This window comes from Orcinus orca, chromosome 10 (assembly GCF_937001465.1).
Source record: "Orcinus orca chromosome 10, mOrcOrc1.1, whole genome shotgun sequence".
In the NCBI taxonomy this organism is placed as follows: Eukaryota; Metazoa; Chordata; class Mammalia; order Artiodactyla; family Delphinidae; genus Orcinus; species Orcinus orca.
The window spans coordinates 77,256,859-77,284,481 of NC_064568.1; the positions used below are offsets into that span (position 1 = coordinate 77,256,859).

The window sequence follows — 27,623 nt, forward strand, 5'->3', positions numbered from 1 at the left end:
ACTTTGGGGCCATGACAATATCATATAGAATTCATGCTGCTTTATTAACTTCAGCACTATTAATATTAGTAATAGCCGGTATTTGTTGGAGGCTTACCAAATACCAGGCAGTATGCTGAGAATTTTCAGGCTTCTCTCATGAACTCCCAACAATAACTTTCCAAAGAGTTATTACCCTTAGCTTACAGATGAAGTAACTGGGCTTTGGGAATGGAACCAAGTTAATACCGTTAGTAAGTGTTGGAGCCAGGCCTCAACCCCTTTTCTTTCTTATCAATTCTGTTACATTACACATCTATCATTAACACTTCTCTGCTCGCACCAGTACCAAGACTGTCTTGATCCCTGAGGCTCACGGAAGTGCTGTCATTAGAAAATGAAACAAAAAAGTCTTCACTCCCTGCCCTACCCTCCTGCACAGGGCAAGGTTTATTCAGATCCTAATCTCCTGCCCTCAGCCTGAAACATTCCCCCTTTCAGTTCTCTAAGTTGGTGGTTCCCAAATCTGAGTGTGCATCAGAATCCCCCGGAGGGCTTGTTAAAACAGCACTCCCTGGGCACCACTCCAGAGTTTCTGATTTAGGAGGTCTGGGGTGGGGTCCAGGAATTGGCATTTCTAAGAAGTTCCAGTCATGCTGATGCTGCCGGTTGAAGATATAGTTTGGGAATCATTGCTCTAGTCTAAAAGAACGCAGGGCAGGTGCACTGCATGTTTGCAGAATTTAATATGTAAAAAATTATCAACACAAATTTTGAAAGTGATTCCATGAATGTGACTTCTTACATATTCCTTTGAAAGCTGATGGGGAGGGGGGCTGTATAACGTTCCCCGCATCAGGTGACATAGAGGACAGGTGGGGCTGGCTCCCCACACCCAGCCTACTTCAGGAAAACAAAGTCACGTTATCACCAGCACCAGGCAAGCTTTCGTGCCACAAAGAGTTGTCCTTGGCAGTGCCTGGCTGTGTATTGTCATGGAATCCACAGCTGCCTCGCCGTGCTCTACTGGGGGACATGGCTGAGATCTAAGAACCAGGAAACCTTATCCATAAAAGCAATGTGTCCCTTGGCAACACATCACACTGGGGCTCTCCTCTCCTCTGGTTTCAAGTGTCAGGTCAGAATTCCAGAGGGGTGTTGCCTCCCATCTGGCTGGCATAAAAGTAGTTGTTGGCAATGCTTTGTCTGTGATTCCTACCCAGCAAGATAAGGTCTTGCCAAACCCACTTGGTACTCTTTGGTGATAAATTTCTCTTCTCCCAGGGTGTTACCTATGAAGAGACGCAGAATCAGAGAAAGTCAGGACTGGAAGGGATCTCTGAGCTTATCGAATTAATGCAGATCTGTGGTTTTACTGATGGGAAGTTGACCCACAGAGAAGTGATGGAGGCAAACTAGAGGTGGGCCTCCCAAGGACTCCATCCCAGAGAGAACCCTCTACATAAGCCCCATGGAGCCCATCATGGAAATGTACATGGGCACTTTTTTTTTTTTAGGATCAAGCAGGTGAAATGGAGACAAATTACAGAAGAGTTTGTGGTCACCAGTGGACTCTTCCCCCATCACTTGTCCTTTTCTCAAGTTCTAACCCTTCCCTGACCTTGCCCGGGTTATCAGGAGAAGCTGGAGTCGAGTGTCTGGATAAATTACTTCATGGTACAGCCTGAGGGTCCAATATTTATCCCAAAGCAATAAATCTCTATTCACAAAATATTAGGAATGGTTGCTGCTTGCATAGAGTGAAGCAAGGAGGCTTTCTGAACAAGGGAAGTGAGGCAGAGTGGAGTGCTCTGGACCCTTCCTGCTGTGTACAGCTTACCCAAACTCTCCGAGTCCCAGCTTCCTTATCTATAGAAGGGGGAAAATAATATGCAACTTACTGTGTTGTTTTGAGGATTAACGAGCATGATCTATGCTGAGTCTAAGACAGAAACTGGGATCCTGAGGGCTTTGGTCACCTCTGTTCCCTTTCCTACCCTTTCTGTCAATAATGTAATAGGGAAGAACAAATCTGACTCCATATTGGATCTGTCTCTTTTATTTTAATCTTTGTATTCTATTGCTTTTGCTACAAGTTAATCACTAAAGGGGTGTTGCCTAAGGCTTAAAGTATACATAATGGCCCATCCTGGGGAACCCTGCCTCCCATGCCTGAGGATTAAGCTAAAATACCTTTGTTTAGCTCACAGGAAACATCCTGACCAGGCCAACCTATGAATGGCCGCAGGAAAGAAGAAATCAACACATCCCCTCCAGAGCCTGGCAGGAACCAGGAAATATTTGCAAAACTTAACACTTTTTTTACTTTACCTCCTCACCTTCCCCTCTTGGCTCTATAAAAGAAACTAGCACCCAAATCTGGGCAGGATGGTTCTTTGGGACACTAGTCCACCCACTTCTTGGTCTGCTGGCTTTCCAGATAAGGTCACTATTCCTCGTCCCAACACCTCGTCTCTTGATCTATTGGACTGTTGTGCAGCGGGCAGTATGAGCTTGGACTGCATAACACTAACGTGAGCCCTGGCAGCAAGGGGAGGGCTGAGGAATAAATTGCAAGCAGCCCTGATCTTTCCTGATTCATCTCTGAGGACCTAGTAAATCTTTGCTCTGAATGAAGTCACTATTTTATGTTTCTTTTGTTTTGTTCCCTCCGCCCTGAAGAGTTAGGGTAATGCGTTCATGGAAGCTCATGTATGACAAAACTGTACAAAATCTGCCAAACCATTTCCCCCCAAAGTAAACAATGAATCCAAAAATCTAGGAATATCCCCAATCTATCTGGTGCCACATACTTGAATTAACTTGCATTTGCCCAAGTTACTCAAGGTATATCCTGTTAAGACAACCTACATTTTAAATAAAACACTGGTTTTCTAGCAGGCAAAAATCCCCTGCCAACCATGGCTAATTCCTGCTTTGCTTAAAAGCAGGCTTCAACTGTCCGTCAGCACCCTTGGGCTTAAACCCAGGAAACAGAGGTATTGTTTCCCAGCCCCAAACAGAGTTATTATGTTCTTAGCTCCCTAATCTCTTTTACTAGACAAAACACAGTAGCAACACTGTAAATTGTTCCTAATTAGAGTAGCTGGATTAAAACGCCTTTCACCTCGCCACATTCCAGGCTGGATCTCAGGTGTATTTAAGCTTTGAGCAATTTGTCCAGGATTTATTTCTTGGTCAGAGCCTGCCCCCTGAAGTTTAATAAAGGTAAGTACAGCACAGTTTTGCTGCCTTCTTTTAACAAAAGGCACATTGTCTTTCCTCATAAGAATCATTGAGAGAGAAATAGATTTGGGACTTTTACCAAAATCTGCATCCGGCTGGGAAACATTCTAGGTGCGACAAAATGACCATCCCTCAGCCCCTCCATTTGTTCTGGAAGCATCCAAAAAATGGAGAAAATTAATCTTTCTAAAATAGCTAGTTGCAGATCTGGAAGAGCTTATCCAATATGAGGGATGGCAACATCTAAACACGATTCCGTTCTCTGTGTTCAATGTGAAACTCTCCACTAGTGGAATTCCTTACCCTGAGTGCTTATTATATTCATACATTAATGATCTTCACATTCAAACTGGAATGGGCAAGTCGGGCTCTTTATCTTTCTTGACCCTCAGCAGTAGTTAACCCAGTTGCTGTCCTTGAACTCCTTCTTGAAATGCTTTTCTTTGCTTCTGGGTCTCATTGTCCTGGTTTCCCTCCTACTTCACAGGCTGCCCTTCTCCTTCCTCTTTACTGAATCCTCGTCCTCTCCCTACTTCTAAATGATGGGGTACACTCAAAGCTCAATGCTTGGACCTACTCACTTCTTTCCCTGTACCTGCTAGGTGATTTCATCTGGTCCCATGGCTTTAACCATAATCTCCAGGGTGAAGACCCTAAGAGTGTATCTCTAGCCCAGATTCTCCCTGGAACAATAGATTGGTATGCCAAGTGTCCTACTGGACATTACAAATTGAAGCTTTCATAGGCATCTCCAAGAACTGAAGCAGCTGACCAAGGCTACATAAGCTTGTGGCCAATCAAATCAATCAAGGTGACTTCCTATTTCAGGATGTCCCATGCTGTCTCCAATTATACACACACACACATTAAACCAAAGTCACATGGATATGATTTCAAGAGTCAAATAACTCTATAATTCCCTGCTTCTCAGAGACAAACTCTTTTAACTGATTTAGTTGATTCTTTTGATATTTATTTCTATGTTTCTGAATAACATGACTATAATGCTACTTCTTGGTTTCTCAGTTTTATTGATTTCCAAAAACAAAGAATGAGTATTTACATCTCTTTTCCTATCCTCTCAAATATACTTCCTATTCTCCACCTTCCCGATACATCATTATTATTTTGGTTATATCAAAATCATTTCACATTATTGGCACTCTGTATGCTCTATTCATAGCTGAGCCAGGTAGTATGCTTAATTGCTCTTCCTTTTTTGCACAACATTTTATTTCTGTTAGGTGTAACTTTTTTTACTTGCTTAGATTTCTGTGTTCTTATGAAAAATCCATACCCAACCTACCTCAAAGTATGTAGGTCTCTTCTAAATAACACTCAAGTATATCAGGTATCCTATCATTTTCACCTTGTTGAGCAGTCTCTGCTGTGGGTCCAGCCTGGACCGACCCCACGGCTGCTGTCTGGCTAGTGATTCCCTTATTCCCACACTAGAGGTTCCCTCTCTCTCTCTCTTCTACTGCATCTTGTGTCCCAAGTCTTTCTGGGCTTATTGCTGCCTTTGGTGCAGTCTATTTCCCAGTAACCTTTGGGAAAGGCAGTATTGCAGGAAAACGTGTCAAGAATTTCTGCGTCTGAAACTATCTTTATTCTTCCTCACACTTAATTGCTTTTAGGTTGCAGTCTTTTCTTCTCAACATTTTGAAGACATTTTCCATTGTTTTTTAGCTTATACTGCTTCTGTGAAGAGTCCTGATAATATTCTGATTTGGACCCTTCAGGTAAATCGCACTTTTTCTCTCTGAAAATATTTGCATCTTCTTTTTTTTTCTTCTGTGACCTGAAATTTCACAATAATGTTGTCTCAGTCCATTTGGGCTGCTATAGAAAAATACTGTAGACTGGATGCCATATAAACAACAAATACTTATTCAACACAGTTCTGGAGGTGGGAAGTACAAGATCTGGTGAAGGTTCTTCCGGGTTGCAGACGTCCGGCTTCTTGCTACAACCTCGGGTGGTGGGAAGGGCTGGGGAGCTCTGTGAGACCTCTTTTATAAGAGCCCGAATCTCATTCATGCAACATCCACCCTCATGACCCAAACAATTCCCAAAGGCCCCACTTCCTACCACCATCACCTTGGGGACTAGGTATGAATTCATAACATATGAATTTGGGGAAGACACAAACATTCAGATGATAGCGTGTCTAACTGTGGGTCTAGTTTCACTTATCATACTGGGCATTCTGTGAGCCTTTTTAGTAGAGAAACTCATGGCCCCAAGTGACCAAAAATTGTTCTCTGTTTATGACTTTAATGATGCCTTCCTTTTGTTCCTCTAGTCTTTCTTTCTGAAAATCCTGCTATTCAAATGGTGAAATTCTGGGTCTAGTCCTCTAATTTTTTTTCTTTCATTTTACATCTTTTTCTTTTATTTCTATTTTCCAGGTCATTGCCTCAACTTTATCTTCCACCCCTCAGTTGAAGTATTTTAGTGGTTATGTTATTCTATTTTTAGTTCCAAAGATTCTTTCTGTGGCCCCAGTACGCCTTTTTATAGCACCCTGTTCATAAAGGCAATGTTCTGTTGGAGGTTAGTATTGATCCCTGCCCTTCCCCTCTTTCTAGTCACGTCCCCCCCCCCCCACCCCTGCCCCTGCCCCAGCTTCCTTTCTCTGTTTTCTCCTTCATCTTCTAGTCGAGCTCATAGAACTGGATTCTAGGTGACACCATACTGGCTCTTTCTGTTTGTTTTGCCCTCTGCATTTAATACTGGGTGTTTTCCTAGAGAGCCTAGTGGGCTGTGACAGTTTGGCTATACTTTTCAGAGTAGGACATTGAAGAGCTGATTGGAAGGTCTGTGAACAAAGTGCGTAGGATGGTTCTTGGCTTCACTGTAGGTGTGAACATTTCATTAGCAAACACCCAGAGTCAGTATCTTTCAGTGTTTTCTCCTGGTGATCAGATTCTCCAGAGAGGACCGTCCCAGTCTCTTGCCAGGAGGAGGTAAGCCTTGCTGCTGGTGTTATATGTTAACTGTCACTGAATCTCTCTGTTTTGGAGATGGTAAACTCTCCCTCAAATGCTTCTGGAGTCTCACAGTCCCCAAATCCCATGTTTTCCCCACATATCCATATATTCTATTGCTAGGATGGAGGAAGGGATGGTTACTTGGTTGCTTGGGGTGAGGGAGGCATCTGAGAGTCTGTTTCTTAAACTGACTTTGAACAACCGTACGGTTCAGTTCCACCTTCACTTCACTTCTTATGGACACTGGTGCTGCCAAGTCTCCAGTCTCTTGGGGGATTCCGCAGGGTAAAGCAGCTTGCTTCTTGGCTTCCCTCGCTTCTGGCTTCATATTTAGCTTTCTTAGGCCAGCTAAGTCAGTTTGCACTCACCCCACCTGCTCTCCAAAGCTCTGTTGCTGTTGCTTCCTCTCTCTCTCCTTATCCTCAGTAGTTCAGGTCTGGTAATCCCTTCCTCCTACTGTTCACACCTTTAGAAATCCCCTTCCCTTGAGTGTGGCCAGGACTTGTGACTCACTTCTAGCCAATAGAATATGGAAAAAGGTATAGGATGTCACTCCCCTGATTACCTTATATTGGACAAGACTCTGTCTTAAAAGCAGACTGGACTAAGAGACTCTCCTTGCAGGCTTAATGACATAAGCGGCCATTTTGGAAAATCCCAGTGGCAGGGATGTGTAGGTGACCTCTAGTGTCCCAAGGTAGCCTCTGGCCAATAGTCAGCAAAAAGCCAAGGTTCTCTTTACCACAGCTGCAAGGAAATAAGTTCTGCCCGTAAACTGAATGAGTTGGAGGTGGATTCTTCTCCAGTCAAGTCTCCAGATAAAGAGGTAGACCAGCTAGCTCCTTCAGTCTTGTGAGACCCTGAGCAGAGGACCCAATTAAGCTGTGTCTGGACTCTTCACCCAGGGAAACTGTGAGAAAATAAATGCAGGTTGTTTTAAACCCCTAAGTTTGTGGCAGTTTTTTACACAGTCATAGAAAATATTCCAATGTCTTTCTCCTTTTTTAATTATTTTACTGCTGTTTCAGTAGCATTCTGGAAGGGAGCTGAGCTGAATGTGTGTGTAGTCAGTGGGTTAGACAAACATGATATATGGTATGTGATCCAACACACTTTTAAAAGACCCTAATTTCAATTAAACAGGCAAATAAAAATTCTAGCTACTTGTTATGGACTGAATAGTGTCCCTGCAAAATTTGTATGTCGAAGCTCTAACCGCCAATGTGATTATTTGGAGACAGGGTCAGTAGGGAAGTAATTAAGGGGAAATGAGCTGATAAGGGTGGGGCCCTAATCTGATAGGATCGGTGTCCTTATAAGAAGAGGAGGAGACACCAGAGAGCTGTATTTGCATGTGCATGGAGAAGAGGCCATGTGAGGACACAGACAAGACAGAAGAGCAGTCTCACTAGAAAACAAGCCCAATGGCAGCTTCAACTTGGACTTCCTGGACTCCAGAACCATGAGAAGATAAATTTCTGTTGTCTAAACCACTGGTCTGTGATGTTCCGTTATGGCAGTCTGAGCTGACTAATATACTCCTACAGATAGCAGTAAATGTGGACTTGACTTACTTTTGTAATCACAGGCTGCTGAGACTTAGGACATCAGGGTTACTCATAAAATAGTAGCTAGATGATACCTGAGCTCCCTTGCAGACCAAGTAGTCTAGGATTCTAATTACAATCAAATTAGCAGTTCCAATCCTGCTAGGCTGACTTATATAACCCTCTTCTTATTGTAATTCAACTTCCATAACTACTACCCTGGCATAGCCATTTGCCATCCATGTTGCCCTGCTCACATCTCACCTCTCTGTGCCTTAGTTTCAGCAGCTGTAAAACAGGGATATTATTCCCCCTTCACAAGCTTATTGTGAAGATTACATGAGTTAATAGATGCACAGCACTTAGAATAATGCCTGACACATAGTGAGGACCCTCTACATGTAGCTTCTTCTTTTATGACTTCTTACCACCACCATCATCATCATCATCACTGCAATTGTTATTGAAAGAAATCAACACTTGCTTTAAAAATGCCACAGCGGATTGTTAGGAGGCTCTGGAAGCAAGGATGAATCAAAGGGCTTAGTTCTTCTGGGCACTGTGGTCAGGACTGAAACTCAGGTGAGCCCAAAGTGATGGCAGTATGGAAGGGAAATGTTGCTTCCTGCAGTGCCTTCACCTGCTGCTCTCTATCTCATCCAAAAGTAGCAACGGCCATACATGTAAATAACTTCCAAAAGTGCCGACAGTGCATCATGAAAGAAAACCAGGTGCTTTAAGGTCTTTCTGGATGCTGACAACCAAATTCTCCCTCAATTTTCCTCTTACATAGAGAGAATTCTGGGAGTGATGAATCTCGTATCTAACCTCATAAGGCTTGCTTAGGATTGCAGGTAATTTTCAAGGCTGTTATGAGGCTGTAGAAATGGACTAGGAACCAAAAGTCCTAAAAGCGCCCTTTACTGGCTTCACTTTGGGAAGTCACTTCACTTGTCCAAGCCTCTATTTCATCATGTCTGCACTAGGTCTGCCTGGACACCTCACGTCATTGGATGGGGGACCAGATGAAAGTGCCTTGTAAACTGAAAAATAATGCATTATATATATATATATATATATATATATATATATATATATATATACTGCTTTATACTTCCTAAGTAACAGCTATGAAGCTATCTGAAATGGACACTTCTATTTTGTTTCTGATTAACTTTCAAAGTTCAGTGACTGTACCTAAAAAACAAAAACAAGCATAAAATCCAACTGGAAGTTTTTGGAGGAAAACGCCTTTTCTCTAGGAAATTTCACCAGTGACTTTTTTTATAAGAAAGTGAACATGGTCCATCAATGCATCTAAAGTGATTTCATGACATTTCCTTACTCCAATTCAGGTGATTAGAAATGTCACATGAATAACGCTATTTTATGAAAAAGGAAACCATAGTTTGTGGCAGTGAGAGGCTAGTACAACTGACATAATTTCCGACAAAAACTTAATCTTCTACATTTATGAAGCAATTCCTTTGAATCAAACCCCATGGAAGTAAATCTCTCCATTTAATTGAAGATAAAGATGGCTGTCATGAAACTGCTGAGAGTTCCTTATTATATTCTCAGACTCCGAAATCAGAAAAATCCATTGAATATGGAGCATGATTTCTTCACTGACATTTAGCTCTAATGTCAATTTGCTCCAAAAAATTTTCCTTGATTTTAGGGTTCCCGGTTTTATTCAGTTGATGAAAACTGAGTTAGCGTGATGTCATTTGAGGACTCTCCAGTATAAGAAAGTACATAGTTGCCTAAAAGAGGAAAAAGAGGATAAGAATTATTGCTACTATGTTGGAATCAAGCATAAGACCAAAATGAAAATAAGCCTATGCAATTCCTTACAATTTTGGACAGTGTTAGGAAGAGGTTAGGGTGTACAGCATTTTATTAATGCCATAGTAGCTTACATTTGTCAGACATCTCTCATTTGAGAAGAGAAGCACCGTATTTTCAGACGTTGGGGAATGAGATTGGTTTGAGATCACTGAATGTTACTGCTGGAAGGAAACTTAGTGATCTCTTAGTTTTTCTTTTTACTGATGAGGAACAAAGGCCCAAAAAGGTAAACAGATTTATTAAAAGCCCTCAGGCTGGTTGGTGGCAGTGATAACAGGACCCCAAGCTTCTGGATGAGCACATTGAGCATTTTGGGAGGGAAACATGCTTTTTCAAGTTCCGACACTTGAACTTTATCTGAAATCCAAAGAATTTTGATTGGACTCGAAAGTGAGTTGCCCATGATGGATTCATGTTCTTTCTTCCTACCCCTTAGAACCTTTGGTTTGTTGTAACTCACGTTTGTGTTGGAATGGGTTGAAAGTCTTTTTGAATCTGGGTTTGACAGATGAATCTGATGAGTTTTGCTGCACAAAAGAAAACCAAGTCATTTAGGCATTCAAAGTATTCTTTCAGGTGCCTGCTTTTTCATTCAGACTCCCTCAGAAGATTACAAACACTCAATTTTTCTTCTGCCAAATGTGCATTTACTTTAAAGCAAATGAGCCACCTACCCAGAAAACAAAATCTCATTTCTGTCACCTAATTTGAAAGTGAAACTGGAGAAGGGGTACAAATCCAGAAGATGCAAAGCCCTCACTGACCACTGCTGCCTTCTGAAAAAGGTCAACAATTTACATTAAAAACAGGGAGATAGGGCTTCCCTGGTGGCACAGTGGTTGAGAATCCGCCTGCCGATGCAGGGGACACGGGTTCATGCCCCGGTCCGGGAAGATCCCACATGCCGCGGAGCGGCTGGGCCCGTGAGCCATGGCCGCTGAGCCTGCGCGTCCGGAGCCTGTGCTCCGCAACGGGAGAGGCCACAACAGTGAGAGGCCCGCATACTGCAAAAAAATAAAAAATAAAAATAAAAATAAATAAAAACAGGGAGATAAACCACTGTCAGGCGTCTTTACTTTTGGTTTTGGTGTATTTTCCTTTTCAGTGTTTTTCTCTCTTTGGCCTTCCAGTGAGAAAAATTCTGACTTCCTGCTTTGTAGGGTGGAGAGTGTCCTGTCTTGTTTTACTAACTAAAGGTTTGACTTTAATGCAGTCACACTGCTGTAACTCCCTCCTTTTCTTAAGAGTAGAGAATGATTCATTAGTTTCACATTTTCTGGTTCAAGGGATTTTAGTTCTTCAAGACATAAAATCAAAATCACAGAATATTAGAACTTCTGCTTTGAGTAACTAGTCTAACACTTAATTTTTACATCTTGAGAACATTAAAACCAAAAGGTACTAAGTGACTTTCCCGAGGTCACACAGCCAATTGGTTACTGAGTCAGAAATACAATCAGGTCTGCCAGCTCCTGGGGTCACAGCTTCCTAACCCACAGCCCTCTCCTATGAAATGCAGACCCAGGAAAATTATTTTATAAAAATGCCAGAGGCTAATTTCCTCACTGTTTTTTTAATTTCAAAACGTTATATTATCCCTTGTTAAGAATCTCTAAATATCCATGTAGTTTTTCATGCACTTAAATCAGCTGATTTTTATCACACACAGAAATTTCTGCTTTAGAACCCTTTCTGAAAGGCCCTCCGTGTCTTGCTAAAAGACACAAGTCTGAGTTAATGTCAAAAATACAAAACCGAGAGGCAAGTACTTTTGTTCCTAACTATACTGTTCCTTAAGTGGATTGCACTTTTGTGGCAAAGAATGGAAACAAGAATCCTTTGTTTCCATACAAACTTATCAGTTTGTAGACTGAAGAGCTAAAATGCAAGTAACAAAGTCAGGTACACCAGCATAAGGGAAAATTCATAAAGATCATTTTACATATTAGAAGTTAATGAAGGCTTCCCCGTCTGATTTTCTGGAGAAGGAAAAGTGCTCTGCAGGAGATCTAGACAGGCAGGCAGAGAAAAGGACCTTACTGATTCTAGACATTGGGAGACAAGTCAGACTATAACAAGCAACACCGTTGAAATGTATTTGCTCACAAGAGCACCACAGACCCCCATGCCTGAGCATCCTTGAAGCTTTCCACACCCTCGCATCCACTCATCCATTCACTCATTCACCCATTCATTCAACAGCTCTTTAATGAGTATTGACCATGTGCTGGACATCGTGCCAGATACCAGGAATATAACGGGACAGAAACTCAAGGGGTTTACACAAAAGTGGGCTTGCCGTGGGACTGTGTAAAAAAGTGCAAAACTGGAACTTCACGAACTGCCTCCACGGCTGCAGGAGATGATTACCTTTGATGCTTGGTTCCAAAAGCTTAAAGGAGACAACTTGTTGAGCAGCAGCTGTCGCAGCTACAGGGCAAAAAAGAAATAGTGAGGAACTACACATAGGCAATCGTACAGAGGCAAATCAAGAGCAAAACTGAAGGGCTTCCCTGGTGGCGCAGTGGTTGAGAGTCCGCCTGCCGATGCAGGGGACACGGGAGGATCCCACGTGCCGCGGAGCGGCTGGGCCCGTGAGCCATGGCCGCTGAGCCTGCGTGTCCGGAGCCTGTGCTCCGCGGCGAGAGAGGCCACAGCGGTGAGAGGCCCGCGTACCGCAAAAAAAAAAAAAAAAAAAAAAAGAACAAAACTGAAGAGTGTAATTGTTATTTAGTAGTAGTATTTCCCGGAAGCATTTAATAAGCGATAAGCATGTGGATCTGATGAAAGGATTTCTTTTCTTTTATTTCTTTTCTTTACCTGTAAACAAATCTAGAATGAAACAAAAAGCAACAGTTCCAAAAAACATAATAATTCAGATTCTAGACATTAGTAATTGGCAATAATGGCTAAATCGAAGTTTGTCTTTGAAGTGAAGAGTGTCCTTATCAAGTGAATGGTGCAAACAACAGAATTATTTAGTCCAATCAAGAAGGAGGCAAATTGATTCTTTGTAAACAGGGGTTTGGAGGCATGTGCAACAATTATGATAATTATAAAATATCCTTATCTTCTTATTAAAACAGAGGCTACATTTTTTAGCTTATTGTCTTTACCTCTCTCTGCAGAATTGCTCAAAGCTTGGAAAAATAATGAAAGAAGTTTAAGTTTTTTTCTATTTTCTTTTACTTACATTGGTCATCCTTGATTAGGAATTCTATTTAATGTTAGAGGCTATGTAATATTTACTACATAAAATTCTAGAAACATACATATAGATAGGCCTTTCAGCATATTCTAAGTGAATGAATAAATTAAGTAAAGGAGCAAAAAGGAATTCACCCCTAAGGAAAGTTTTTCTGCTGGTTAATTATGCCAAATCATAATTTAAAAGTAAAAACAAGTTTCCCCTTTTTTTCTACAATGTTCACATTATATGTTGTGGTTAGTTCTCTACAGCTCTATTTTCAGCAATGAGTGTTTAGTTTCTTTGTCTCCTAATGGAACCTGCCTTTTGTGAAATTATAGAATTTTATTATGCAGGTACCCATGGTCTAACTTCTTATATATGAATAAGGGCCCTAGAACTGAAGGGGAGGGACTAGGTGCCTGGGTTAAAGGAGAAAGAGAGAAATGAATACACATACCTTACTATCCAAGAGCATTCCAAAACATAAGATGAAAAAGCCCTTAAAAAAAGGAATAAGGCACATGTATTATCTTTTCCTTTTCCAGTAAAGAAAGCATTTATATGTATTTCTATTCTATTATATCCCCCAACATTGAAATTATTTCCTTGTCTGTCCCCCTGTTGACTGTGGGTCCTTGAAGGTAAGGATACTGTGTAAACTCCACGATGCCTGGATTAACACAAAGTACGCAAACATTTTTTTTTTTTTGGTTGAACATATAATTAAATTATTGCGTGAATAAAGTCTGAAACACACGTGGAGCACCATTTTCCCCTTTGTGTTATCCTAAACCCAAAACAAAGAACTTCCATTTGCTTCTATGTCTTAGTCTTTCTTTAGGCATTAAACAAACATTAACTAAGCGTCTATGATGTCAGCAGTCACTGAAGTCCGACCCCAAGGCCAAGTAGAGGAAGTTGACTATATCAGCATCCTTTCCATCAGGTCCATCCAGCCCTTGGGTAACCCTTGGCAGAGTCTTTCTTGGACCTTGAAATTCTCCTCCCAGGCAGAGGACCCTCAGCTGGTGCCTGTTCAGACAGCGTGTCACCAAGGGCCCTGGACAGCAGTTCCCTAAACCTGTCACCATTAGGTGTGTGCTCTCCATGACTGCCCTCTGTGCCACCACCTAAATGTACCCTGGTTTGTTGCAGTAGGTGGAGAACCAACTGGATTCAGGAGATACCTACTGAGCACTTACTCTGTGCCAGGCACTGCACTAAGTGCTAAAATGATCTCATTTAATCTTCACATTTACTCTAAGATACAGGTAATAATATTATCAGATAATTAATATTAATTAATATTAAAAATATTATCAGGTACTTAATATTACAGGTAATTAATTAATTAATGAGAGAATTAAGGTAAAGAGAAATTAAATAATTTGTTAGCAGTCACACAGTTGGATAGCATGACACATTTGAGCCCAGAGCTATTTAACTCCAGAGCTCAAATGTTTAACCACCACTACCCTGAGTCGTTGTCCAGAGGAGACCCAGCAAATATTTCTTGAACCAGGACTGAAGGCTCTCTTCCAGATTCACCAAAACCTAAGGATTGTTTTGCCCACCTACTCTCTGAATACTCTCTGATCATGGCATGTAAAACCCATCCTTGGCAGCAGAGTTCGGCAAACTTTTTCTGTAAAGAGCCAGAGAGTAAATATTTCAGGTTTTGCAGGTCATCCAGTCTCTTACAACTGCTCAGTTCTGCCTGTGTAAGGAAAACAGCCACAGGCCCTATGTAGATGAATGGGCATGGCTGTGTTCCAATAAAACTTTATTTACAGAGACAGTGCTGCCTACAATTGGCCAGGCCCTACTTTATGGCACATTAGGGACTTCTTCTGCACCATTCAGACTCAAAAAGCACTCTGGATTTATTTCCCTTTCCCTGTGTGCTTTAACAGACATCAGCACAAGACAAAGAGGACTGGGTCAACGGCAAGAGAGATTAGTGTTAGCTATGTGAACTCTAACAGATTTAAAACCCTGGAATGGATTACTGAAGAAGCCCAATATTCTGCTTCAGTATGAGAATCACTGTTGGGAAGACTGGATCTTATTTTATTTTATTTTTTTCTATTCACTGTTGCCAGGCAATTTGGGTTATAATAGTCCTGCTAGAGGCAGGGAAATGAGATCGATCACCCCCAGAGTGGTTTTCCCATCCTCAATTCTCTACAATTATTCCAATTACCCGATGATGTAATAGGTTGTTCTCACCGCTCTCACCTGGGATGCATTGAGTGATGCGAAAATAACGTGCCAGGCCGGATTCTGGCTGTCAACCATTGTTCCTATGCCAAACCCCCAGGTGAGCCCTAGCAGGGGGGTCAGAACGAGAAGGCTCCTCCCCACGCGGACGACAGTGGCCTTGCTGTCCTGAGTCAGCCTTTCTCCAACAGCGGGCCTCCAGAGCTTCGTGAGAACTAACAGGACCACCACCAGATTCACAGCCACGATAGTCAGGGCGGGACCCGCAAAGGCCAGGAGAGGTTTGCTCCCATCGGACCAGTTAAGCCAACACACATCTTTCCTTTCATAGCCATTGCTGGGTTGTGTGACCGCAATGGTGACGATGGATATAATAAGAGGACACCCGTAGCCCAGGCAGAACCCGACAGCCACCAACAAAGGCGTGGCCATGTGGTGGAACACCAGGATAACCCGATAAGCCAGCAGGAAGCTGAGCAGAAGCATCCAGAAGAACAAGGAGAGGTAGAAAAAGTGTGTAAAGAACACTGCAGCTGTGCAGACTCCAGACGGGTTCGCCGTGGTGTGCACGGAGGCAGCGACAATAAACCAGATGTCTGCGATCAGGAGGCACAGGGCTATGTTCACCATGCAAATGTGACGCATGTGCGAGGTTTGGCTTCTGCTGACCTGCTTCCAAAACAGAGCTTCGATGGTCAGGCATAAGACAAGACTTCCGATGGAGACCCCCAGTCCCACAAAGGTGATCCATTTCACAACGGGAACGATGGCAGGGGGGACAGAGGGTGACATCAGCACGGAGAAGGAGGTCAGGTGAGTACAGCGGCACGTCACCGAGTCTGGAGTTTCATTCACTAGGTGGCAGCCATTATCGTTCCACTGCGAATGGTTGAAATCCCAAAACACACAATGAGGCTGGCTCAGATTTGATTCTATCTTGGAAAAAGTCAGGAAAATTTCATTGATGGAATAGTTTGGGATAACCATGGATATCATGGGCCCATTGACCTGAGCATTTCCATTTTTGGTAGCAGGTAGAATGTTCCCCAGGGTCAAGGAGGTCATGCTGATGATAGTTTCTGGAAGGGGCTCCTGGAATTGGTCTGACCTAATTAATGCATGGCCTCTGATGGGAATGGAGGGGTTTTTTAGGAACATTTCAGTCTGATAGTTGTAACCCAAATTGCTTTGATTTGAGGATGCTGGAATCCCTTTCCAGTTAATGAATTCTTGAGAAAATTCCAGAGGCAGAGCTGTCGAAGGGACCAGAACACTGATGTTTTCCAGTGACGCTAGGAACTGGGACCCGGCATTCTTTTCTTTCTGAAGTAACACTGTCCAGTTGGTCACCGAGGTAGAATTAAGGATGTGGTCAGATATACTGATGACATTCTGAAATACAAGGGTGAAAGTCAGTTTGGATTTTGAGGAAACAGATCAGAGGACTACAGGTGGATAGGCGTTAGTCTTAAGCTCAGGAAAATGGCCCAGAGAATTGGCTCAGTTGAGGACCACATTAAAACTCAGCAATGAAATTCAGCTCTGGGGCTCCGCGCAGTGGAAGCATTGGATTAAGAAAGGAGGGTCAGGGCTTCCCCGGTGGCACAGTGGTTGAGAGTCCGCCTGCCGATGCAGGGGACGCGGGTTCGTGCCCCGGTCCGGGAAGATCCCACATGCCGCGGAGCGGCTGGGCCCGTGAGCCATGGCCGCTGAGCCTGTGCGTCCGGAGCCTGTGCTCCGCAACGGGAGAGGCCACAATAGTGAGAGGCCCGCGTACCGCAAAAAAAAAAAAAAAAGAAAGAAATGAGGGTCAGCAGAATCATGTCAGTTCCACGGTGATCACCCCCGGCAATTCATACTCCGGTTGGGGCTTCGGAGGAGAAGAGGAGAATCCTGCAATGGGTGCTGCAGAGTGTGCATTTTCTTCCTTCTGAGATGGCAAACGGGACTGCATGACTCCTCAGGCTGAGGGTCCAAGAGTGAAACGTTACTTGTAATTGCTTTCCCATATCATGTTTTTTTGCTAATATCAGAAGTTCTAAATTCATGTCATGAATGTTCAAGTTTTAATTCATTTGTATTTATGACTTTTCTTTAATAGAGGAGAATATAAAGCAAAAATCCTTAAACACTGGACATGCAACAAGGAAGCATTGAATTGCTGTGGGTTTTAAGTGTCAGTCTCAGTTTGAGATTCCTTTTCAAGGAATTCCCTGGCAATTCAGTGGTTAGGATTCTGTGCTTTCACTGCTGAGGGCCCAGGATCGATCCCTGGTTGGGGAACTAAGATCCCTCAAGCAGTAAGGCCAAACAAACAAACAAAAATAATAGCAACAACAAAAACCAGGTTCCTTTTCCAAACGTACCTGAAAGGCAGCGTTTTCTCACCCAGGACCCTCACTCACTCTTACGGGTCTGGTTCCCAGGCATCTGCTGTGGGCGTCTATCCCTCTGGCTGAGTCTTACCCTAACTGAGCCCTCTGTGGCTTCTGACCTGGATCGCATAGTGAGCTTCTCCTATTGCCCCAGCAACCTCTGCCTTCTTTTTGTTTGTGTTTGCTGCTCTGTTTTTGTCCTTCATTTTATTTTTAGCCTTTTTGTGTCATCTTGTTTTAGTTGGTCTCTTGTAAACAATGCATAGTCAGACTTTAAAAAAAAAAACAAATCTGAGCATCTTTGATTCAGGGAGTTTAACTTATTCACACTTAATGTCATCTCTGACATTATGTTCACCTTATACAGTTAAGCAGGATTGTGTGATTATGTAACAATATACATTATATAATCCAATTTTGTAAAATATTATATGCTTTAACATATAAAATGCACACATCCAAAGTGTTTGGAAGGATATTTATTTAACAAATATTTATTGAGTACCTGCTATGTGTCCCTTGTCCATTTTCTAGGCACTGAGGTGACACGTAAAATGTAAGCAGTGGCTATTCTAGGGTGACAAGATTACATATCACTTATTTTTCTTTTTGTTTATTTGTATATTTTATAGTGAGCATGTCTCATTTGAGTAATTTTTAAAGTTAATTTTTAAATGTCCAAACTAAGTCATGAATTCCCCGGTCGAAAAAATGGAGCTCTTAAAATATATTAAATATGATATACTAAAGTCAGAGCTTATAGCCACGGGAAGGAACAACTGCCGACTCAATATTAAATATTAAAAAGTTGGCACCTGTGTCATTCAGGGCAGAGGCTCACGCCTTCCCCTCAGCCAGATGCTATCCAGGCAGTCTGCCTGGAGGCGGCTCCCTCTCACTTTGAACTCACATAATTGATCCCGGGGGTTGCTTATACACTGCTGAGGAAGCAGTGAAGCTCACGTCAAGACTGTTACATGGCTCTTTGGTCCTTTTCAACAGCACCCCATCAACTGGGGCTTCTGCCATTCCTCCTGCAAGATTGAGCATTTAAAGTGAGCCATTCAAGCTCAGGCAGACCTTACCTCCATTGTCGAACTGGACACACTGAAGTGTCTTTCTAGGGACAGGGATGAGATATTGCCCAGAATTGACACCACAGAAGCCAGATTCCCGGCTGTGGTTGATGGGTTTTGCTGAATGACCATTGAAAGATTCTGCACCAAGGATGACACGGTTGCCTCAGTGGCGTTGCTGGCAATCACACTGAAGTTCTAGGAATAGAAATGGTTATGTTCCAGAAAACAATGAAATGCTTGTGCTTCATCAGACTTAAATCAGATTTCATGGCCACGAATAATCATATAACAATGACAACAACGATATAATGGCTGTCATTCAGTGCTTTTTATTTTCCATACAGTGTGCTAAAAGTTTTACTGGGGATTCACTGATTTCATCTTTACATTATCCTTTAAAGGAGGTACCATGATATGTTCATTTTATGATTAAGGAAATTGAAACTTGAAGAGATTCGCTAAGAAGCACTTTTATATAAATTGTTACCCTGATTATACAGAACCTGATGTTCAGTGAGATTCAGTGACTTTCCAAACAGTACCCAGCTAGGAAGTGGAAAGGCAGGGTCTACTTGGCACTAAATCCTATGTTATATCCATTATACTATGCTGAGAAATCCCTATAGAGGATTTAGAGGGACATAAGTGGAGACTTTGCTACACTTGGTCACTGGATTTGGGGTTTTACTTCTTCCTTGAGGCTCCCATCTGCTTCCACGACACTGAGCTAATTTGGAAGGCAGCCAAGAGGGATATTCCCTTTGTTCAAAGCACATCAACCCCGGATCCCAGATCCCCCCTGTTTTCCTTTTTACTCTTCTCAGCTGACAGAGCTGTTTTCTGCCTAGGGCGCCTGGGATCTGACTGTCCTCACACCCTGGGGTGACCTGGTCCCAGCTACGATTCGTGTCCAGAAACTGGGCCAAAGAAGGCAAGAACAAGGATGAACCTCAGAAGACATCTGCTCCAATCTCCATCCCCAGTTTACAGATGAGAAAACTGAGGTCCAGAAAGAGAGCAGTAAACCTTCCACGGTCCCTTGGTGAATACTGTGGGGTTCTCTGCTTCCAAAGCAGGGTCTCTGGCTGGGATTGAAGTTCTGCTCACTATGAACTATTTGCAGGATAGTGTCTGTGAGCTGGTCCTGGAGTTCCTCTTCCATGACTTGAGTTTTAAATCCTCACCATTTGCTTCCATCATTCTATCTACTACATCTTAAGTACTTGAAACTTCCTAAGAGAGCGTCACGTGAAGGTCATAGCACTGGACCGGAAATCAAGTGACCATGTTTCAAGTTCAACACTACTGCTACCAGAGGGACCACTAGCCCCTTAGTCTCCCCTTTTCTGATCTATAGAAGGAAGTTGGTGAGGCACATGGCCCTGGAGAGCCACTGAAGTTCTATCATTCTATATGGCTGACTCATTCCCTGCCCCGGTTTCTGACAAATGTACTAAGGTTATAGCTTCTGACTTATACCTTCACTTGGATCTTTGATTCCCAGGCTTTCAGAGGCCAGCTTAGTTGCTGTTCTGCCATCGTCAGCTCTCTTCAGCATTGATTCACACCTCTGCAGCACCCTCCCCCCAAAACCACCCAATCTTACGTTTCTGAGGTTCTCGGCTGCTACCTAGACTCACGACTCACGCCTACACTCCCTGGGTTTCCCAGGGTCTGATGTCACTGACTTCTGACCAATGAGACAAACTGATACATTTTACCTTCCACCCAGCCATGCTCACTGGGAGACACCCACTGTGAAACTCAAAACCAGGGCAGGGCTTCTCTGGTGGCGCAGTGGTTGAGAGTCTGCCTGCTGAGGCAGGGGACACGGGTTCGTGCCCCGGTCTGGGAGGATCCCACATGCTGTGGAGCCGCTGGGCCCGTGAGCCATGGCCGCTGAGCCTGTGCGTCCAGAGCCTGTGCTCCACAACGGGAGAGGCCACAGCAGTGAGAGGCCCGCGAACCGCAAAAAACAAACAACAACAACAAAAAAAACAAACAAAAAAAACCCAGGGCAAATCTGCAAGGCGGAAATGCATTTTTTACCTTCTTCAGCTCTTCCAGCTCAGAGAGCACACACGTCTCCCTGAGGACATGCCACCCAGAGGGTTGGCACCTGGCCGTGATGATTCCGGAGTAGCCGCTGCTACAGGGAAGAGTATACTCATCATTCTTAGACCCAAATCCAAAGACTATGCTGTTACACTGGGCTGAAGAAGAATGGAAACGAAGAAGAAAAATGTCTCTGAATATTTTGACACTCTCTATAAACTACAAAGCAGTACTTTTTAAGTCATGTTTTCAGGCAAAACCCAGGCAAAACTCAGGAGTAGGAGAAGTTTGTCTTTGATGCCCAGCTTCACCCCATCAACCCCTTTTCCTCTTTCCTGATGTCCTACCCTCCCCAAGGCTGGCCCCCTTTCCCTCCAGGTGTCTGATCTATGCCAACAATCTGAATTTAATGGGCTATCAAATAGTTAAGTATTCGGTGAAAATAAGACAGGGTGTGATCCCTCCCAGGAAATATTTTCACTCTTTAAGGGAATGCTAGAAAACCAGAAAATCTTCAAGACACTATGGGACAAAGCAGGCACGATAGGGTTAAAAGATGGGCAGTTGCCATTCGGGGGTGACATGTCCTACTTTGTACCCCTTTAAAGGCTTCTCACATCGTGATCAGCCACTAGTTCCTCCTGCAGCTGGCCCTTCATAATATACTCTTCCCACGTTGGGACTGCGAAGAGGAAGCCTTGAAAGGAAGAACCACAAGGGCTATGAATTTTGTTTCTTTTCCCCACTGCTGTGTCTTAAGTGCCTAATCACTTTGGATACTTAGTAAATATTTGTTGAATAAATGTTGAAAGTGGCACAAAGCTTGGTAAGAGAGGTTTAAAACTGAATGTAAAGAATTTTTTAAACATCTGAAGAAAAGAAGTAGGGTGTGTGTGTCTATGTATATCTGTGTGTGTTTGTGTGTCTGGGTGTATGTGAATGACCTGGAAAAAATGCTTTCTCTCCTGGGTCCCTTGGATTATGATTTAGGAATTTCATCAGCCCCAGGGCTCTTCCAGCATGTATACCAGGAAACGATTGCTGAATCATTTCCATCAGCGCCTGCAGTGAATCAGTCTTGTGTGACGTTTACACTAAGAGCTGGAGGTCAGCTGACCCATGAGCAAGCGTCTGAAATAGTGGAGCTGAAATTGAGTTTCATCCTGGTCGGGAGGAGAAACAGCTGCTTGTTTCTACTAAAAGTCAGTCTTAGAACAATTCCGTTTCGGGAACATCTCCGATATATAATACAATCTACTATTAGGCTCCCCTAATCTACTTCCCTACAGAGGACGGGAATCCAGTGTTACCTTTTCCGAACACTCTGAAAGAGTTGTCTTCTAGAGGAAACAGCTGATGCAGGCCTGTCTTAGCCTTCTTAGCCGCCTGCCCAATGCCTGACAGCAGTTCAGATGTGTTGCTGGAACCAACAACTTCATACCCAGCAATGATGCTTCCATTTCTACAATGATGATGTGGAAAGAAAAATGAGATTCATTCATTCAGTCACTCAAGGCTTATTCTGTGTGGGGATGGCATTGGGTCCGTGGGAATAGATCAAACAGATTTGGTCTTTGCCTTCTTGGAGCTTATGTGCCAGTGGAGAAGGCAAGGCAAATAAGAAACAAATAACCACCAAATATATAAAATCATAATTATAAATATATATATATATATATATATAATTCCAAATTTTGTTAAGTGTTATGAGAGACAAGTTCAGGGATAGAGTTACAGATGTAGAAAACAAACTTATGGTTACCAGAGGGTAAGGTGGGGGGAGGGATAAATTGGGAGATTGGGATGGACATATACACACTACTATATACAAAATAGATAATTAATAAGGACCTACTGTACAGCACAGGGAACTCTACCTAATACTTTATAATGGCCTATATGGGAAAAGAATCTAAAAAAGGGTGGATATATGTATATGTATAACTGATTCACTTTGCTGTACACCTGAAACTAAGACAACATTGAAAATCAACAACATGCCAATACAACTTTAAAAATAAAATAAAGTTTTCTTCATGTAGATCTTTAAAAAAAAAAAGAATATCAAGTAGACGTGAGGCCCACTTTAAATAAGACTGGTGAGGAAAGGCTTCTCTGTGCAGAGGATCTTTGAAGCTGAGACCTGAAGGATGAAAAGAAACAGCCAGTGATGCAAAGAGAATTGGTCCAGCGTGGCCAGCACCTGAGAAGGGCTGGAGGCAAGAAAATGCCTGTGAGTCTGACAAGCTTCAAGGCTAACGTGACTAAAATTCAATGAGCAGGTGAGAGATGGATAGGAGATGACCCTCGAGAGGTACCCAGGAGCCAGAGGGAACAGGGCCTTTGAGTCTGAATTTCATCTTTTATTAAAAGGTTTTACTCTTTTTGAAAAGGCATGGCATGATCAGATTTATAATTTAAGATCATCACTCTGGCTGCTGTGTAGAAAATAGGTGAAGGGAGGAAGCAGAGAAGCAGGAAAACTAGTTAGGAAGGAGAGGGTGGTGCCCTGAACGGATTGAGTAGCAGTGTGTGTGGGGAGAAGTGAACTGGTCAGTTTCAGGTTGTATTTGAAGATGGAGCCAGAAGACTTGCTAACGGAGCAGATTTTGGGTGTGGGAGAAAGAAACCAGGCAAGAACGACCCCAGGGAATTGAAAAACAAATTGTAGTATATTCATACAATGGATTATTACTGGGCAATAAAAAGGAAGGAATCACTGATACTCAAAAAGCCAAGGATGAGTCTCAAAGGCCTTAGGCTGAGTGAAAGAAGCCAGGCCCCCCCAAAAGAACAATACACATGATTCCATTTAGGTAAAGTTCTAGCATAAGCAAAACCAGCCTATGGTGATAGGTTATTATGGTGATAGTGGTTATTTCTGGTAGGGAGGTAGGAATGTGCATGGAGATTGGCTGGAAAGGGGCACAAGGGAACTTTGGGGATAATGGAAATGGTCTGTCTTGATAGGAGGTGGCGTGTATTAGTATTTGTCAAAGCTAATAAAGCTATACAATTAAGTTTTGAGCATATCACTGTATGTAAATTATACTTCAATAATTAAGTATAATTTATTGGAAAAGAAATTAAGACAGGATAGCTCTAAGATTTGGGTCTGTGCAATTAGAAGAACAGCATCTCTGGAAATGAGATGGGGAAGACAGTAGGAGAAGGAGATGAAAGTTTATGACGGGGGGCAGTTGGGGGACTCCCATTTTGGACATGTTACATTTGACATGCCTACTAGAAAATCACCTGGAGATGTTAATAGGCATTGGATATTGGAGTCCAGAGTTTAGGGGAGAGGCTGAGGTCAAGTAATAAATTTAGAACCCATCTGTATACAGATGGTATTTGAAGTTATGAAAGCAAGTGAGATAACATGGATTAATTTAATCCTGCAACTCCATGAGGGTTAGGGTTAGGGTTATTCTCATTTTATAGATAAGAGAACTGAGTCCTAAAGAAGCTGGGTCAAGTCATTAATTATTAATTGATGGATATGAACCTCTGGCTCTCTAAAGCTCAAATTCTTAATCACTACGTTGAACTACATTGAACTCACAATAAATAAACCCAAATACCCTTTTATGCTGTGATGATCACAATGACTTTTCATTGATACGGCCCTTCTATCGTGTTTGAAAAGTATTTTTCTATTATTTCATTTTATGTAATGAGGTTAACTCAAATTCCACAGGTATTAACAGTCCTGTTTGACAGATAAATAAATTGAGACTGTGAGAGACTAAGATTTACTTTAGATCATGTATGTAAAGAGTAAAACCAAAATAGTTGTGTTTTATAGACTTATGTCTACTTTTACTGTGATTTTGTCTACAAATTATTGGAGACAGTTTGTAAGATATATATATATATATATATATATATATATATATATATATATGATGGAATATAAATTAGAAATATAAATAGAAAACCAGGACCAAGGAAAAGAAACATGTGAATATTGAATACAAAACTGTTGATTGAGTTTCAATGCTGTCTATGAATTCAATGACGGCAAAGTCAAAAACAGAAGTTAGATTAATTATATAGACCTTGATATAAGAAAAAGGAAGCAGTGTTCTTCCTAGCATTGAATTTTAAAGAATATTATACGTGTGAGCCTTTTTATAGGTACATGAGAGGGCTTAAAGGATAATGTCCAGGACAGTATATTTATAGCAAAAGCTACTGAAAATTTCCTATAGCTCTTCTTTAGCTGTGAAAAAAGTATATAAGAAGTTAAGTTCTCTGACCTGTAAGTCACTTCCCCTATCAAGCAGACTATAAATAGCTGGTAATCAATACACACACGGGTAACTAACCAAATAACTTTTGAATTAAAGTATAAACAAAAGGGTAATTTACTAAATATCTCTTTCTTTGCTGTAGACAATGACTACTGGGCTTGAACTATGGTGCATACATGATATCTATATAAAAATATAATATTTTACCCAAGAAGCCCCTTCTGGCCCCCAGTTATACAACATCACACCCTCTGTGTTAATGGAAGGAGAAAACGCATCCCTCCGCAACCCACAAACCTTGTCACCACCACTCGCCCCTTCCCATGCATGCACACCACATCCTCCTGCTTCCTTCCAAGCCATGCGGGTTTCCAGTTCTAGTTTCCGATCCATAGCTTCGAGAATGCCATTTAATATTTATATTCGCAAAGGCATTTAAATGAGAATATAGGCTTTCTTCTTAAGATTTTTTAAAGCACCACAGACTTCTATTCAGTTTTAGTAAGAATCCTACTTCAAAAAGCAGTTGACTTATTTTCTGTCAAGGTCACTTGGAAACAGCATGAGGCATCCTGCAGGACGGGTGCATGATTCCAGGGATGCCCTTCTAAGACCGTTGTATTACTTACCGAAATTGGGTGACTTGAACTGACTCAAAACCTTGGATACTTTTGTAGGCTTCTTTAAGCTTTACAAAGAGAGCAAAAAGCAATATGTTGATCTTTGTTCCCACACAAGAAAGACATTTGAGCAAAAAATGGTCGCAGACAATGAATAACCAACGGAAGCCGCAAGAAAAGGAAAGAGATATGGTGAGAGGTAGTTGCATGTTGTAGAAATACATTTAAAATGATAGCAGAAAATGTACACACACACGCCTCCGTACACACATATAATTTAATGTTGAGGTTGCTAATAAAGAATGTAGAACCAACTGCTTAGACTAGAGGATGGGTCGGATGCCAGATAATGTAATAAATTCATCCAAAATCTATTTTCTCCTTCCCCTAAATAAGCCATTGATTTCAATAGATGCTTAAACTGAATCTGCCTGCGAAGTGTTTGTGCATGTCTTCAGTTCGGACCACATCTAAGCCACCATCCAAGGTAGAGGTAGTTTATGTTACTTCATTATGAAGTCCAGAATTTTGGTCAGTAACCCTCTTTAGCCTCTAACAAGAGAGGCTTCTTTAAGGAACAAATCCCAAATGTTAACAATTGAGCTTGGATCATGAAAACTTTCTTTTGACAAATAAAAATCAGGAAATAATCAAGAAGGCTTGATTCACTTATCTTGTTATGAGAATAAGGTGTAACTTTGTGGCTGAAGACTTGCAAAGAATGAAGATAACGGGAACTTTTATTCTCAAAATAGTGACATTATCTGCAGCCACAGATTCAATATCAGACCTGAGAATAAAGATCCTTAGTACTTAAAAAAAAAAAAAAGAAAAGAATCAAGAGGGCTTGGTTTAATATTATCCTAACAAATGAGCAAAACTAAACACTAAAGGAATGGGAAGAAGTCAATTGCTTAACGCTCCTTGAAAGAAAATGTTCAAAGTACATCACTTGTGGGCAGAGTGATTAACTGCTATGTAATAAGTCATTGAAAATGAAAAATTAAGAATATGTGTTAAATAAATATGTTGAATTGGAAACACCTGAACTTACGTTTAGGCAAGGATTTCTTTTGTAATAAGTAGAAGGTACTTACTTGAATTTCAATTCCAGTGGTATATTTGGAGTATATAGCAGAAGATGAATCCAAAAGATCTTTTGTAAATCTTTTGTTAATTTTGAAAGTACCCCAAACCTCTATGGAAAATAAAAAGAAATTTACAGAGATAAAAATTACTCACTTGATATATTATAGCTTAAAATTACAGAAGTCTAATTCAGCCCGTCTATTTGACACTAGTACTTCAACTCCTTCCTTTCTTCTTTGTTTTGTCAATTTTCTTTTTATGATGAATGTTCACCTAAAGTAATATAGGAAGCATCTATAAAACCGGAATTCTCTTTGTGGATTTGGAACATAATGGGAAAGTGCGATCATCAAGATGACCTTATAAGCAGGTGAATGAGTAGCCACTCACATGTGGTTATAAAAGGCACTTATCCCAGTCCAGGCCCTGAGCTTAAACGTTGTCCCTATTTAAAAATTAAAAAAAAAAAAAAAATCACTACTTGCTAACTCCAACTTACCCCTTGCTTACCCATCACTGGTGCTTTTCTCCTCTGGGACAGGTTATTCCCCACCTCTGGATGGACAAATCCTGTGTATCTTTCATTCAGGACTTAGTTAAATGAGCCTCTTTAGCAAGACCTTCCCTGGGCCCCAGATGAAAAGAGTCTCCCTCTCCTTTAAATTCTTACAGTACGTTATCCATACATCCCTTCCAGCCTCTTCACCTACACATCTATCTGTGAACACACCTCATGTATGTGTGTCCCCACTCTACTTTGGGAATCTCCCTGTGAGTGTAATCCCTATCTGATCCATTTTTGTATCCCCCAAAGATGGATCAGACTTGGACCACTTTTCAAAGTGTAGGCTTTCATCAAAATTTGTTGAAGAGATCACATTGTCTTCTTTCATGTGTTAACAGCCTCTGGCCTCCCCAGGTAGCTTGCTAATTTATCGACAGCAAGAGAAATGCCTCATGGTGACCTCCCAGAATTTGCCCCAGATCTGGGTATAAAGATGGTGTTTAATAAATACGTGTTACTTGAGGCAGGAAGGATTAGGAGTCTGGGATTAGCAGATGCAAACTATTATATACAGGATGGATAATCAACAGGTCCTACTGCATAGCACAGGGAACTGTA

At 41.8% G+C, this 27,623-nt stretch overlaps 1 protein-coding gene across 3 annotated transcripts in view; it reads right to left on the reverse strand.

Annotated features, from left to right (window-relative positions):
• Positions 1-5,854: 5,854 nt before the first annotated feature.
• Positions 5,855-27,623, reverse strand: part of ADGRF1 (adhesion G protein-coupled receptor F1) — a 41,102-nt gene continuing 19,333 nt past the window's right edge. For all 3 annotated transcript variants that reach the window (XM_049716335.1, XM_049716334.1, XM_033423866.2), the window contains 10 exons: positions 26,509-26,609; positions 25,421-25,479; positions 21,846-21,997; positions 20,530-20,693; positions 18,487-18,675; positions 15,045-16,418; positions 13,264-13,305; positions 11,987-12,046; positions 10,077-10,143; positions 5,855-9,531 (listed from right to left, as the gene is read on the reverse strand). In XM_049716335.1, the coding sequence (XP_049572292.1) occupies positions 9,458-9,531; positions 10,077-10,143; positions 11,987-12,046; positions 13,264-13,305; positions 15,045-16,418; positions 18,487-18,675; positions 20,530-20,693; positions 21,846-21,997; positions 25,421-25,479; positions 26,509-26,609 (2,282 nt within the window). In that variant the 3' untranslated portion in view covers positions 5,855-9,457. The remainder of the gene's footprint in view (positions 9,532-10,076; positions 10,144-11,986; positions 12,047-13,263; positions 13,306-15,044; positions 16,419-18,486; positions 18,676-20,529; positions 20,694-21,845; positions 21,998-25,420; positions 25,480-26,508; positions 26,610-27,623) is intronic.